The sequence below is a fragment of the Phacochoerus africanus genome, chromosome 16 (assembly GCF_016906955.1).
Source record: "Phacochoerus africanus isolate WHEZ1 chromosome 16, ROS_Pafr_v1, whole genome shotgun sequence".
Classification (NCBI taxonomy): Eukaryota; Metazoa; Chordata; class Mammalia; order Artiodactyla; family Suidae; genus Phacochoerus; species Phacochoerus africanus.
Window position 1 is genome coordinate 7,513,836 of NC_062559.1, and position 16,472 is coordinate 7,530,307.

General features: G+C 45.4%; 1 protein-coding gene and 1 long non-coding RNA gene across 3 annotated transcripts in view; both read right to left on the reverse strand.

Moving 5' to 3' along the window:
- The window catches only part of LOC125117476 (uncharacterized), a 34,435-nt gene that overhangs the window by 889 nt on the left and 17,074 nt on the right, over positions 1 to 16,472 (reverse strand). The gene's annotated exons all lie outside the window — the stretch shown is intronic.
- Positions 8,163 to 10,046, reverse strand: LOC125117462 (uncharacterized). Of its 2 annotated transcripts, none has more exons than XM_047763363.1 (2): positions 9,238 to 10,046; positions 8,163 to 9,006 (listed from the first exon to the last, which is right to left on the reverse strand). In XM_047763363.1, the coding sequence occupies exons 1-2, from the start codon at positions 9,344 to 9,346 to the stop codon at positions 8,429 to 8,431; spliced, it is 687 nt and encodes a 228-aa protein (XP_047619319.1). In that variant the 5' UTR covers positions 9,347 to 10,046; the 3' UTR covers positions 8,163 to 8,428. The 2 variants fall into 2 exon arrangements, with proteins under 2 accessions (XP_047619319.1, XP_047619318.1); XM_047763362.1 differs by having other exon boundaries at positions 8,370 to 9,009; positions 9,238 to 10,009.

Here is a 16,472-nt window from a genome sequence, read left to right on the forward strand (position 1 = left end):
TCTACTACAAATAGGACTGCATTCTTATTCATTTCTTTACAAATTTACCTGGAATATTTCTTTATACATGAGAATATAAAAACTGAGCCTCAGGGTCACCATATTATTTTCCATAAGACGAAATACTTTCCAAATTAATTGAGCCAAATAAATAATCCCATCAACAGTTGATGAATGTTTTCAAACATATTCCACATCTAGGACTCATGTAGCTCTTACTATTTTGCTGATCTTGCCAGTCTACCAGATTAAAATGGTATCTTACTGTAGTTTTAGTCTGCGTTTTTATGATTCCTCAGGAAATGAGATATTTTTATATTTAAAGTGTTTTCTGTACACTGCCCTTTGCTATAATTCTTTTCATTTCATAAGTTCTTATTTATACATAACAGTTCCTTATGTATTCCAGATACCCAACTTTCTCAGTTATCTGTGTTGGCAATCTCTTCAGTTTGTGGCTTTTGTTTCAAATGTTTTCTTTTGTAATTTTTTGTTGTTGTTGTTGTTGCTATTCCTACTCTAGTAGAGTCTATCATTCTTTATGGAGAAGGGTATGCATTTTTTAATTCTTCATAAGGAACATGCCCATAATTCACGTACGTACGTAAAGATCTATCCTACATTATTTACCAAAGAGCTAATAATTTAAATGTTGCATTTAAGCATTTAATCCTCTTAGAATTTATTCTTGCTTCAGCCATAAAAAGAGGTTCTGTTTTATTTTCTTAGGGCTGCACCCGCAACATATGGAGGATCCCAGGCTAAGGGTCGAATCAGAGCTACAGCTGCCGGTCTACACCACAGCCACAGCAGGCAGGATCCAAGCTTCGTCTGTGGCTACACCACATCTCAGGGCAATGCTGAATCCTTAACTCACTAAGCAAGGCCAGGGATTGAACCAGCATCCTCATGGATACTAGTTGGGTTCATTAACCGCTGAGCCACAAGGGGAACTCCTGTAAGAAAGAGTTTAAATTCTTCTTTCTTTCTGTGGATAACCACTTATTCCAGAAGAATTTATTGTATTCTTGCATTATTCCCCTTCAGAAATGCAATAATGTATATACTAATATACATATACCATATATTAAGTGCCTATATATGCATGGCGCTGTTTTAAATCTATGAGTTTCCATTTGTCCATTTTTATGCCTTTTTCATGATCCTAACTCATAATTCGATGGCTAGAAGGGAACTTCATCTCACTTTGTACTTCTTTAATATTATCTTGAATATTCTTCCTCTTTTCTGATTACTTTTGCCAATTTTTATGAAAATATCTTTTTGGATTTTGATTACTGCTACACCAAATACATAGACGCAGAAACTGGAATCCTCTTACAATTGGTTTATCTCGCTCATAATCATGGTATATATCTTCACTTTTTTTCAGATTTGAAAATGGCTTCCTCAAATTTAATAAGTTTCTGAATTGTTTATCTTCTAATTGAGCTGAGGTTTTTGCATTTTGTATTTTATGTTACTAACTATAAATGAACTCTCTTTAAATATCTATTTTTCAACTGTTTGCTGCTAGTATATGGAAATACACTGTCTTTGTTAATTTTAGTTAACTTATGAAATGTTATAAGTAATGCAATGCTTCTCTGGATTCCTTTGCATCTTCTAAATTTGCCATCTGTCTATAATCCCCTTTTCCCCTTCTTATTGCATTCTCACCTATTTTTCTTTTTCTTTTTTTTTCTGCTTTTTAGGGCTGCACTTCCGCACATGGAAGTTCCCAGGCTAGGGATCGAACTGGAGTTGTAGCTGCCAGCCCACGCCACAGCCACAGCAACTTGGGCTATGAGCCACATCTGCCACCTACACCACAGCTCACGGCAACACTGGATCCTTAACCCACTGAGCGAGGCTGGGGATCAAACCTGCGGCCTCATGGATACAAGTCGGATTCGTTTCTGCTGTACCACAATGGGAACTCCTCACCTTTTTTTCTTGTACAGTTGGCTGGAAATTCAGCACAACGTTGACTAGAAATTATGTAGACAGTATCACTGCAGGTCCTGGTTGTGAGGCACATGCTATGTGGGTTACAAAGTGTAAGATTAGGCCCTGCCAGTTCAAGGCAACCCAGGATATCTGCAAATCAGTCTCCCAGCTGTTACTGAGCCAGGTTCATTTTGCCCTAAGCACAAGGAGCCAACATGCTGAGACTCCGAGGTCTGCAGCAAAGAAAGGGTTATTTTCAAGGCAGACAAGCTAGAAGATGGGAGAAGAGATCTCAAACCTCACCCCAGCCCCACCTGCCTCCCAAAGGTGAGGAGCATGGGGTTATTTATGGGGTTATGAATAAAGAAGCAGCCTGGTCTGAGGTGTGAGGTACATGGGGATTATGGGCAAAGGGGATTGGAAAAAAGGTGTGGGGACCTTATCCTGCACAGATATAATTCAGCTCTCCAGATCCATAACAAGTAATCAGCGAGATCTGAGGGGAACCTTTGGTCCTCCGAGGTCAAAAGGTCACCAAGCAGGTGCTTCTGCAAGCCTGGGAGGAGGGATGCTGTTCTAACAGTCTTAACCAGTTCAGCACAAACTAGACAGGGCTGACTCTCAGCTCAGTGGACTCCAGGTTCCTGGAAAATAACTTAGGCAAACATCCTATTGCTCACGTGAGGTGCCATTTGGAGGACATGCACATCTTATAACAACCTTGATTGGTGAAGGCAAGTGAACTAGACTTGACTAATCATTACCCAGCGTTCCACAACCAGTACCCAAAGGATCTCACCTGAGTTCCCTGAATATCTAGCAGCTTCCAGGAGGAAGATCTGTGCTGCCCTTTAAGCACAGCGGATTTTTACAGAAAGACTCACATCGCCCCCTAGTGGTCACATTTATCCAAAGCGTTGGGTCGCGCATCTCCTCACTGCCTTTCCTCCTGTGTGGGGAGTGGGGCGCTGGGAGTTGCCAGTTGCACACTGTGCAGCGGCAGCCAAGCACCCCAAGCGTCATCAGAACTAGGAAACAGGCAGCTATCTGTGTGGTGACCTGCTGGGGTCTTGCAGAAATTTTTGCTTGTCATTACTTATGCGATTAGTCATTAATCCAATATCAGTTGGTATTATTGATCAGTATAATTAAACTTCTCAACCCCTTCTAGCCACATACAAGGTGAACAGACTTCCTAGATCTCTAAGTTCTATGCTCTTTTCCTTCTACATTCTATCATCAAGGGGTCATCTGCACTTTCGTTCTTCAAGTTGTGGATATTGTCCTGAATTTTTACCTTAATCCAAGACCATTTTTAAAGTCCCTGACTTGTACATACAACTGCCTTCTGCATATTTCTGGTCAGTTATCTGTCTCAAAGGCACCCCCTGGTCAAATTAATAGGATCTTCTTGGCCCTCCTAATCCACGGCTGTGGAACTTTTCTCAACACTCCCCATCTAGTACCCCTTGCGTCCAATCAGTCACCCAGTCTTTTGATTTTATTTCCAATTATGTTTTATATCCCTCATTTTACTGTATTTCTATCACCACCACCATCATTGTTCTAGCTTCATTACCACCTGCCTGAGCCACTGCGTTGGCTGACTCTAGCCTCTGCCTCAGACCTTTCTACACTGCCTGTTGCTGGAACCATGATGATTTTTTTTTTTTTTAAGGCCGCACCCTGGGCATATAGAAGTTCCCAGGCTAGGGGTTGAATCAGAGATATTGGTGGCCAGCCTATAGCTGCCATAGCCACAGCAACACTGGATCCGAGCCGCATCTGCGGCCTACACCATAGCTCACTGTAACACCAGATCCTTAGCCCACTGAGGGAGACCAGGGATTGAACCTGCATTTTCATGGAACTGCTGGATCATGTTGACCCCTAGCCTGGGAACTTCCATATGCCATGCATGTGGCCCCAGCCAAAAAAAAAAAAAAAAAAAAGGATTTCACTGGTTCTGGTACTCTCATTGTGGCAAAGTGAAAATGAATCCTACTAGGAACCATGAGATTGTGGGTTTGATCCCTGGACTCGCTCAGTGGGTTAAGGATCCGCTGTTGCCATGAGCTGGGGTGTAGATTGCAGATGCCGCTTGGATCTGGTGTTGCTGTGGCTGTGGTGTAGGCCGGCAGGTGCAGCTCCACTTCAACCCCTAGCCTGGGAACCTCCATATACCGCAGAGGCAACCCTAAAAAGCAAAAACAAAAACAAAAGAAGACAAAAGTATTTTACTACTTCTCTTCTCTGGGCTGGAAATACAGAGTAAAGGGGTGGCTACTATCCTGGGTCCCTGGTTTCGGTGCCAAGGAGCACAGTCTGAGGACAGAGCACTGACCCTGTGTTGGGCATTTAACCACCAGTAACCAATGGACAGTGTCACCATGTAGATAGATAGTGGCAGCATGTCTTTTTTGTTGTTGCCCAGTTCCACCTGATCCAGACGAGGTCTCATCTTTGTGTCTTCACACTTGGTGTCTAAGTACCACCTCCCTGGGGCTTACTACACAAAGCCTTACAGCCTCCCTTTTCACAGACTCTGGGCCCTTTAGTATTTGCTTTGTCTCTCCTTTTTGATCTCCTATGCACACATGTGATTAATCTTAATGCTTGCCTCATAACACGAAGACACTGTTTACTGGAGTTCCTGTCATGGCGCAATGGTTAACGAATCCGACTAGGAACCATGAGGTTGCGGGTTCGGTCCCGGCCCTTGCTCAGTGGGTTAACGATCCAGCGTTGCCATGAGCTGTGGTGTAGGTTGCAGACGCGGCTCGGATCCCGCGTTGCTGTGGCTCTGGCGTAGGCTGGTGGCTATATCTCCGATTGGACCCCTAGCCTGGGAACCTCCATATGCTGAGGGAGTGGCCCAAGAAATAGCAAAAAAAGACAAAAAAAAAAGACACTGTTTACTGATTTTTTTATTCCTTTTTGGGGCTGCACCTGTGGCATATGGAAGTTCCCAGGCTAGGGGTCCAACCAGAGCTGCAGCTGCCGGCCTACCCCACAGCCACAGCAACTCAGGATCTGAGCCTCATCTTTGACCCATGCTGCGGCTCCAGGCAGTGCCGGATCCGTAACCCACTGCTCAAGGCCAGGGATCGAACCCGCATCCTCATGGATCCTAGTCAGGTTCATGGCCCCCTGAGCCACGATAGGAACGCCCTCATTTTTAAAGTGTATTGATATAGAAGGTCCCTGTGAAACATCTCCCCCGCTCAGCCAATGACATGCAAGGTAAACCTTGACACTATCTACGTGAAGACCATGCGATCCTCCCCACCCCATCTCCTGCCACTCCCCATCCAGCTCTGTACTACACTTCATCCTCAACTTGGGTCATCATCCTTCCTTGGCACTGTCTGCTGGAAAAGGTTGGACCGTCACCTCTCTGGAGGAAAAGCAAACCAGCCCTGATCCGTGGCGTCTGCTGATGACTGTGGTGTAAGCATCCCTAGGATGGCTGATTTCAAGCTCTCAACAAGAGGTCACTGCAACTGAGGTTGGGAAACAGTCGCACAAAGAGCTCTTCTGAGCTGGTAAAAGCCAGTCCCTGCAAGAGCCGTTTCTTGCTTCCCTTTTAATATTTTTCTATTATATCTGTGGTCATGAAAAGGACGTTCTTGAGTCGTTTGTAGCTTCAGAAAAGAAGCACATTGTCTTTTTAGAAGAACTTACTTCGGTATCGTACCAAACAAAGCAAGTCACAAAGAGAAGGACAAATACCATGTGATTTCGCCTATATGTTGGAATCAGAAATACCGCACGTAAAACCACTACGGAAAATAGTATGGAGGCACCTCAGAAAATTAAATGTAGAACTATCATATGACCCAGAAATCCCACTGTTGGGCACACATCTGGACAAAACTTTCCTTGAAAAAGATGCACGCACCCCTGTGTTCACTCCAGCACTCTTCACAAGAGCAAAGACGTGAAAACAAGCTAAATGTCCATCCACAGATGACTGGACTAAGAAGATGTGGTATATGTACACAGTGGAATATGACTCAGCCATAAAAAAGAACAAAATAATGCCCTTTGCAGCAACATGGATGCAACTAGAGACTCTCATCCTGAGTGAAGGAAGTCAGAAAGAGAAAGACATATACCATGTGATTTCACTTCTATCTGGAATCTAACATATGGCACAAATGGACCCTTCTACAGAAAAGACATGCATGAACTTGGAGAACAGACATGTGGTTGCCAAGGGGGGGGGGGGAGCGAGTGGAATGGACTGGGAGCTTGTGGTTAAGAGACGCAAACTACTGCATTTGGAGGGGATAAGCAATGCGATCCCGCTGTATAGCACAGCTAACTATATCTAGTCACTTGTGATGGAATATGATGGAGGATGATGTGAGAAAAAGAGGGTGTGTGTGTGTGTGTGTGTGTGTGTGTGTGTGTGTGTGTGTGTGTGTGTGTGTGACTGGGCCATGTTGCTGTACAGTGGAAAATTGACAGAACCCTGTAACAACCAACTACAATGGAAAAACTAAAAATCATTTTAAAACAATAAGAGACAATATAAAAAAATATGGCACAAAAGATCCTTTCTGCAAAGGAGAAACAGATCCCAGACATGGAGAACCGACTGTGGTTGTGGGGGAGGGGGGAGGAAGTTGGATGGATGCAGAGTTTGGGATTAGTAGAGACAAAGCATTACATTTACGCATTTATTTATTTAGCTTTTTAGCCTGAAGCATATGGCCAGGGGTCGAATCAGAGCTGCCGGTGCCAGCCCAGGCCACGGCCACAGCAACGCAGGATCTGAGCCTCATCTGCAGCCTACACCCCAGCTCATGGCAACACTGGATCCTTAACCCACTGAGCAAGACCAGGGATTGAACCCGAGTCCTTATGGATACTAGTTGGGTTTGTTATCACAGCGCCATGATGGGAACGCCAAACTATTACGTATGGAATGGATAAACAATAATGTCCTACTCTGTAGCACAGGGAGCTACCTCCAAAATCTTGGGGTAGAATATGATGGAAGATAGTATGAGAAAAAGAATGGGTCACTGACTGACCATATGACTGGGTCACTATGCTGGACAGCAGACCTTGACCCGACACCGCAAATCAAATCTAATCAAATTTCAAATACAAAAAAAGCAAACCTCCTCTACGATATCTTACCAGAGTTACTTTTGCACTCGATATTAATTTCCTATAGCACTGCTCATCGCTGTACTCGTTTTGACGGACACTATAGTTTTCCATCCCAGGAGTATCCCACAGTTTATTCATTCACCCTCCTGTCAGTGCACCTGTGTCTTGGATCCACATTTTTCAACTACGGATAGTGCTGCTGAGACTCCTTATCTATGTCATCTGATGAGCATAAGCAGGAGCTTCCCTGATGCAGTGGATTTGCTGAGTCACGGGACAGAGGAACAATCAACCATTTAAGATCACGTCAAAAGGTTTCCAGATGGTTTGCATCCTTCAGGCTCCCACAGGTACTACTGTGGATCCAGATATAACTGTTTCTATCTCTAAGCTTTTCGTATTTGGATATAAACACGAAATGGGTCCACCATTGCATCTTGCTTCACATTTTCTTGATAACCCACACAGTCAGACGTCTCCTATAGTGGTTGATCATAGATGTTTCTGCTATTACATGTATGTTAATATCTTTCACTCATTGTTATTGGCTCCTACAAGAGTTGTGGTCAGTCTACGGTTTTCTTCTCAGAAAGGGCTTTTTGAGGGGTTTACAGGCACTGCTCTTGTGGCTCAGCCCAGAACTTTCTAGTTTGGGGGACAAGCCTTGCTGTCTGAAGTCTTTCTCATTTACTCCCTCTGCCTTCTCTCCCCTCTGACACCTTTGCCGAGACAACAGCACCTTCTCTATGAAGGTTCTCGGCTTGTTCTGTACCTGGGTATAGAGGGTTCACCTTCCAAGCCTTATCCTGTTCATTCAACAGTCACAAACTAGGAGCCCCCATCATGACTCAGCAGAAATGAATTTGACTAGTATCCATGAGGAGGCAGGTTCAATCCCGGGCCTCGCTCAGTGGGTTAGGGATCTGGCATTGCCATGAGCTTCAACACAGGTCATCACAGACGTGGCTCGGTGGCGTACACCAGTGGCTACAGCTTCAATTCAACCTCTTGCCTGGGAACCTCCATATGCTGCGGGTGCAGCCCTAAAAAGACAAAAGCAACAACAACATCAACAGCAAAACAATCACAAACTATATATAGGCCATCACTGGCTTCCTTCTTCTTGGCTGCCTTATGATCCTGCTTATCTTGAGGGCCCAGGATGGTGACAAGAAAGTGATGAAGTGTCTTGGCGAGACAAATGCCAACGTTGATTACAAAAATACACAGTGTTTTACAGAAGCTTTTTGAGATCTGCCTATAGAATTATGTGTTGATGTATGGAAGAATATATGATTAACCTGCGGCAGAGTCAGAAGGAAAATCCAGGTTTTATCATTTTCAGCCCAAGGAACTACTCCATATCAGGTGGCCATTTATAGGCCCGGCTCCATTCCCATTGGCTAGTTCTCAAACACCAGACTTTCTCCACGCTCCATACTTCGATTTTGTTCCCCATCTTTCTCTCTCCAGACACACACCCACACACACACCTCACAGTCAGAAAGGCTGTGGTTTTTCCTCCCTCCACACCCTCCAGGGGCCTCTCCCCTGGGGTGGGTGGGGTGGGGGAGGGGGGCTGCCGCAAAGGTTCTTGTTTGGCTCTCTGATCTCTGCTCAGCGCTGTGTCACTAGCGCCACAAAAGTAGAGGCTGCTGTCGGCAGGATGCAAGCTTCTCACCACCAGAGATGAAAACGTTTGGTTTGGGTGGCTGATGGGAAACTTGGCGCTGTTAAAACCTTTTTCGTAGGTGGCATTAGAGCCCACGGTAGAACTTGCTATCAACAGGAGGCCCTGTTCTGGGAACTGATGATACCAGAACATATTTATGGCTTCAAGATCCACTGTACGGCACTGGATGGTCACAGAGGCACCGCTCTTACAGATGGCCCTGCCGGGATGTTGAGAGACGAGGGCGCCAAACCCGTAGCCTGCTGAGACAGAGGTCAAAGAGATGAGCAGCCGGCAGGACCAGGAGGACCGGACCACGGGCAGAAAATCAGCCCCCGCGACTGGTGGCTTCTCCACCTCCAGAGAGCGTGGAGGTCCCCTCTTGTTTTCATCAGCCTAAAGAATCCACAATCCCCGGCTCCCACCCCACTCGCGCCCACACACACACACACGCATACTCGCCCAAGCTACTCAGGTAATAAGGCTCTTACTGGGTCCCAGAAGCAGCAGAAGCACCAGCATCTTCAGGTGCTGGCCTCGCACCACACCTCTCTGAAGGAAGGTGCGACCTCGCCCCCCAATCTTCTGTTCTCCACCCATAGAAGGCGGGTGGGCTGCCTACTAATCCTGCTCACTACTCCGCCCCCTAGTGGTCGTCGTCTATGATGGCAAATGAGGTCCATGACATCTTCCATGATGCCAGAGACCACCTAGGGGTCGTCTTCCTGCCAGAGAACGACACAGACATTGCTGGAAGGGGTCTTGGAGACGGTCGAGCTCAACCCCTGATTGCACAGAACATAAGCCGAGAAACGACTTAAGTTTTTCATCCTTATATATGTGTGCAGCAAATGACCTTCTACTTCATTCTTTACTTCTGTAACCTACTCTCAGTGTAACCAAGACAACTCATGACTGTTAATCACTAGAACTACGACCGAACATAAGAAATCCTAGGCTAGGGGCTCAGCATTTCTCCCCACTGATAAGGGTGCTTTCTCATCTTCTCAATGAAGGACTTGCTTCGTGACTACTTTATGTCAATTCCCCCATGTTGATGGACTCCACACTAAAACCTCTATGTTTTATGGTCGATACGTCTGTGTAAATCCCTGTGGCGGCTACGAGGATAATTTATAGCTATTTCACCATGATGCAGGGCACAAGATAAGCATGGGCCAAAGGAGGCAGGTCCTAGGAGATTTAGAGAATTATTTCTGCTTTGAACATGCTAGAATATTTGCTTTCCATGGCTCAACCTTGGAAATATTTAGACATTTCAAAGAGACTGATGATTTTTCTCCAAAGCTTTTCATTTTATCACCGTGTTCAGGTGTGCTTTCACTTAATATTTAGTTCTTTCTACCTGGAATGGGTGACTAAGAAAGGTAGGATTAAGGCTTGAGCCATCAAATTATATTTATAATATAGGGTCAGATTTTATCACAGAAAATATAATTATTGACATACTAGTACTATACACATAACACTGACATCTTATTAAAGGGCATCTGACATGCTCTCGTGGCGATATTTTTATGATTGAAGTAGACGACGTTAGAACAGGGCCATCTCCCATTCTAACTGTCCTTTTTCTGCAAAGAGTAGCGGAAGGTACCTTGTAATGGATTACTTCTGGCACAACATCATGGTATATGGGATGAGGCCAGAAGCTCCCTTCTCCAAAGAAAATCTGTGGACTCCTGTTGAGGACCACCAGCCATCAGGTATATGCTTGCTGTGTTTTATATTACCGTATCAACTTGAACGAAGGAGGAAATACATTTTCCAGAACTTTCTTCCTGGTACAGTTCTTATTAGAGTTGACCTCAAGAAAAATATTTGCAAATGAAGCACATGTCATTATGCTCTGCAGTCAGAATCGGTCCAAGACAGTAAGGAACAGGATCAGAAGTTCCAGTTTTTCACGCTATGGTAACTGCTCTTCCAGGATGGCACCCAGATCAACCACACCTTCCGCATCCAAATTTCTCTAACTGCCTGCCCCTTGAATCTGGGCTGGCCTGAACGGGGTAGAAGTGATGCTATGACTTTCCCGCCTGGTCATAAGTAGCCTTGTAGATCCCACCTGCGTCTGTTGAATGCTTACTCTTGGGGAAGCCAGCCACTACGTAGTAATTTTAACTACCCGAGGCCACCATGCCATGAAGAAACCCCCCGAAGCACATTGAAGGGCTGTGTGTAGAAAGAGAGACATGCTGGCTGGTCCACAGCTATTCCAGGCATCCCAGGTGCAGTATCAGGTGGGTGCCTGAAGAAGCCATCTTGGACGTGCAGGCAACCTGAGCCTTCAGGTATCGCCATCATCAATGACTTCTCTGACACGACTCGTGAGAGACCCCGTGGGAACCGCCCCGCCCAGCCCACTCAGCCCAGGGAACCATGGGAGATAATACATGTTGAAGTCACTGCATGGAGGGGGTCACTGTCAATTGTTGTTTTCCTAAGCTAAGTGAGATCTAAAAGGCTCAAACCTTGTGTGTACAGCTGAGGGAATTTTCACAAATGAGTGCCACCGAGATCAAAACATAGGCCATTTTCAGAACCCCCCTTGTGCCTCTCTCCAAGTAAATTAAAAATGCCCTCAAGTGTAGACTCTATTTTAGTTAGCTTCATAAAGTATGTACTCTGTCTTCTTTTCTGTTTTAACCTTCTGCTTATGAGACTCCTCCATGATTTTACAAACAATATTTGCTTTTTTTCTATATTTTACTCTATTATTTCATGTAGCTCAATGTATTTATCCATCCCACTGTTAATGGACAGTTGAGTGTTTTCCACTTTGAAGTCATTAGGAATAAAGCTGCTGTGATAGGAAGGGATATGTGAGAAAAACATAATAGTTCCTCCCAATTCTGGGATATTTAAGTTTGTCCACAGTCAGCAGATTGGCTTTCTGACTTGTCTAACTTACTGATCGCTTTCAGTGTATTTAAATCAGAAAACTATGTCTACGGTGCCCAAGAAATATTAGTTACTCGATTATATTGTTCTCTACATTGTTCTCCCTGGGTAATAGGTAAAATGGCTTCTTACAACTTGCCAAGAAAATATTTAATGATACTTTAACTTTTTTTTTTCTTTTTCGGGCCACACTTGCAGCATATGGAGATTGCTAGGCTAGCAGTCAAACTGGAGCTGCAGCTGCCACCCACAGCCACAGTAACATGGGATCCCAGCTGTGTCTGCCACCTACACCACAGCTCATGGCAATGCCAGATCCTTAACCCGCGGAGTGAGGCCTGGGATTGAGCTTGCATCCTCATGGATACTAATTGGGTTGGTTACCACTGAGCCACCACAGGAACTCCTTTTTTTTTTTTAGGGCCTCACCCTTGGGCCTGGCTAGGGGTTGAATCAGAGATATTAGTGGCCAGCCTATAGCTGCCATAGCCACAGCAACACTGGATCCGAGCCGCATCTGCGGCCTACACCATAGCTCACTGTAACACCAGATCCTTAGCCCACTGAGGGAGACCAGGGATTGAACCTGCATTTTCATGGAACTGCTGGATCATGTTGACCCCTAGCCTGGGAACTTCCATATGCCATGCATGTGGCCCCAGCCAAAAAAAAAAAAAAAAAGGATTTCACTGGTTCTGGTACTCTCATTGTGGCAAAGTGAAAATGAATCCTACTAGGAACCATGAGATTGTGGGTTTGATCCCTGGACTCGCTCAGTGGGTTAAGGATCCGCTGTTGCCATGAGCTGGGGTGTAGATTGCAGATGCCGCTTGGATCTGGTGTTGCTGTGGCTGTGGTGTAGGCCGGCAGGTGCAGCTCCACTTCAACCCCTAGCCTGGGAACCTCCATATACCGCAGAGGCAACCCTAAAAAGCAAAAACAAAAACAAAAGAAGACAAAAGTATTTTAGTACTTCTCTTCCCTGGGCTGGAAATACAGGGTAAAGGGGTGGCTACTATCCTGGGTCCCTGGTTTCGGTGCCAAGGAGCACAGTCTGAGGACAGAGCACTGACCCTGTGTCGGGCATTTAACCACCAGTAACCAATGGACAGTGTCACCATGTAGATAGATGGTGGCAGCATGTCTATTTTGTTGTTGCCCAGTTCCACCTGATCCAGACGAGGTCTCATCTTTGTGTCTTCACACTTGGTGTCTAAGTACCACCTCCCTGGGGCTTACTACACAAAGCCTTACAGCCTCCCTTTTCACAGACTCTGGGCCCTTTAGTATTTGCTTTGTCTCTCCTTCTTGATCTCCAATGCACAGATGTGATTAATCTTAATGCTTGCCTCATGACACTAAGACACTGTTTACTGATTTTTTTATTCCTTTTTGGGGCTGCACCTGTGGCATATGGAAGTTCCCAGGCTAGGGGTCCAACCAGAGCTGCAGCTGCCGGCCTACCCCACAGCCACAGCAACTCAGGATCTGAGCCTCATCTTTGACCCATGCTGCGGCTCCAGGCAGTGCCGGATCCGTAACCCACTGCTCAAGGCCAGGGATCGAACCCGCATCCTCATGGATCCTAGTCAGGTTCATGGCCCCCTGAGCCACGATAGGAACGCCCTCATTTTTAAAGTGTATTGATATAGAAGGTCCCTGTGAAACATCTCCCCCGCTCAGCCAATGACATGCAAGGTAAACCTTGACACTATCTACGTGAAGACCATGCGATCCTCCCCACCCCATCTCCTGCCACTCCCCATCCAGCTCTGTACTACACTTCATCCTCAACTTGGGTCATCATCCTTCCTTGGCACTGTCTGCTGGAAAAGGTTGGACCGTCACCTCTCTGGAGGAAAAGCAAACCAGCCCTGATCCGTGGCGTCTGCTGATGACTGTGGTGTAAGCATCCCTAGGATGGCTGATTTCAAGCTCTCAACAAGAGGTCACTGCAACTGAGGTTGGGAAACAGTCGCACAAAGAGCTCTTCTGAGCTGGTAAAAGCCAGTCCCTGCAAGAGCCGTTTCTTGCTTCCCTTTTAATATTTTTCTATTATATCTGTGGTCATGAAAAGGACGTTCTTGAGTCGTTTGTAGCTTCAGAAAAGAAGCACATTGTCTTTTTAGAAGAACTTACTTCGGTATCGTACCAAACAAAGCAAGTCACAAAGAGAAGGACAAATACCATGTGATTTCGCCTATATGTTGGAATCAGAAATACCGCACGTAAAACCACTACGGAAAATAGTATGGAGGCACCTCAGAAAATTAAATGTAGAACTATCATATGACCCAGAAATCCCACTGTTGGGCACACATCTGGACAAAACTTTCCTTGAAAAAGATGCACGCACCCCTGTGTTCACTCCAGCACTCTTCACAAGAGCAAAGACGTGAAAACAAGCTAAATGTCCATCCACAGATGACTGGACTAAGAAGATGTGGTATATGTACACAGTGGAATATGACTCAGCCATAAAAAAGAACAAAATAATGCCCTTTGCAGCAACATGGATGCAACTAGAGACTCTCATCCTGAGTGAAGGAAGTCAGAAAGAGAAAGACATATACCATGTGATTTCACTTCTATCTGGAATCTAACATATGGCACAAATGGACCCTTCTACAGAAAAGACATGCATGAACTTGGAGAACAGACTTGTGGTTGCCAAGGGGGGGGGGGAGCGAGTGGAATGGACTGGGAGCTTGTGGTTAAGAGACGCAAACTACTGCATTTGGAGGGGATAAGCAATGCGATCCCGCTGTATAGCACAGCTAACTATATCTAGTCACTTGTGATGGAATATGATGGAGGATGATGTGAGAAAAAGAGGGTGTGTGTGTGTGTGTGTGTGTGACTGGGCCACGTTGCTGTACAGTGGAAAATTGACAGAACCCTGTAACAACCAACTACAATGGAAAAACTAACAATCATTTTAAAACAATAAGAGACAATATAAAAAAATATGGCACAAAAGATCCTTTCTGCAAAGCAGAAACAGATCCCAGACATGGAGAACCGACTGTGGTTGTGGGGGAGGGGGGGAGGAAGTTGGATGGATGCAGAGTTTTGGATTAGTAGAGACAAAACATTACATTTATGTATTTATTTATTTAGCTTTTTAGCCTGAAGCATATGGCCAGGGGTCGAATCGGAGCTGCAGGTGCCAACCCAGGCCACGGCCACAGCAACGCAGGATCTGAGCCTCATCTGCAACCTACACCCCAGCTCATGGCAACACTGGATCCTTAACCCACTGAGCAAGACCAGGGATTGAACCCGAGTCCTTATGGATACTAGTTGGGTTTGTTATCACAGCGCCATGATGGGAACGCCAAACTATTACGTATGGAATGGATAAACAATAATGTCCTACTCTGTAGCACAGGGAGCTACCTCCAAAATCTTGGGGTAGAATATGATGGAAGATAGTATGAGAAAAAGAATGGGTCACTGACTGACCATATGACTGGGTCACTATGCTGGACAGCAGACCTTGACCCGACACCGCAAATCAAATCTAATCAAATTTCAAATACAAAAAAAGCAAACCTCCTCTACGATATCTTACCAGAGTTACTTTTGCACTCGATATTAATTTCCTATAGCACTGCTCATCGCTGTACTCGTTTTGACGGACACTATAGTTTTCCATCCCAGGAGTATCCCACAGTTTATTCATTCACCCTCCTGTCAGTGCACCTGTGTCTTGGATCCACATTTTTCAACTACGGATAGTGCTGCTGAGACTCCTTATCTATGTCATCTGATGAGCATAAGCAGGAGCTTCCCTGATGCAGTGGATTTGCTGAGTCACGGGACAGAGGAACAATCAACCATTTAAGATCACGTCAAAAGGTTTCCAGATGGTTTGCATCCTTTAAGCTCCCACAGGTACTACTGTGGATCCAGATATAACTGTTTCTATCTCTAAGCTTTTCGTATTTGGATATAAACACGAAATGGGTCCACCATTGCATCTTGCTTCACATTTTCTTGATAACCCACACAGTCAGACGTCTCCTATAGTGGTTGATCATAGATGTTTCTGCTATTACATGTATGTTAATATCTTTCACTCATTGTTATTGGCTCCTACAAGAGTTGTGGTCAGTCTACGGTTTTCTTCTCAGAAAGGGCTTTTTGAGGGGTTTACAGGCACTGCTCTTGTGGCTCAGCCCAGAACTTTCTAGTTTGGGGGACAAGCCTTGCTGTCTGAAGTCTTTCTCATTTACTCCCTCTGCCTTCTCTCCCCTCTGACACCTTTGCCGAGACAACAGCACCTTCTCTATGAAGGTTCTCGGCTTGTTCTGTACCTGGGTATAGAGGGTTCACCTTCCAAGCCTTATCCTGTTCATTCAACAGTCACAAACTAGGAGCCCCCATCATGACTCAGCAGAAATGAATTTGACTAGTATCCATGAGGAGGCAGGTTCAATCCTGGGCCTCGCTCAGTGGGTTAGGGATCTGGCATTGCCATGAGCTTCAACACAGGTCATCACAGACGTGGCTCGGTGGCGTACACCAGTGGCTACAGCTCCAAATCGACCTCTTGCCTGGGAACCTCCATATGCTGCAGGTGCAGTCCTAAAAGGACAAAAACAACAACAACAACAACAGCAAAACAATCACAAACTATATATAGGCCATCACTGGCTTCCTTCTTCTTGGCTGCCTTATGATCCTGCTTATCTTGAGGGCCCAGGATGGTGACAAGAAAGTGATGAAGTGTCTTGGCGAGACAAATGCCAACGTTGATTACAAAAATACACAGTGTTCTTTACAGAAGCTTTTTGAG

What these genes read in the sequence shown, in the direction of transcription:
- LOC125117462 (XM_047763362.1), bottom strand. Translation starts at nt 9,346, where the DNA reads ATGGGTGGAGAACAGAAGATTGGGGGGCGAGGTCGCACCTTCCTTCAG. An exon ending in TCTGCTGCTTCTGGGACCCA is followed by an intron (nt 9,010 to 9,237) that starts GTAAGAGCCTTA and finishes CCTCTGTCTCAG; the next exon opens with CAGGCTACGGGTTTGGCGCC.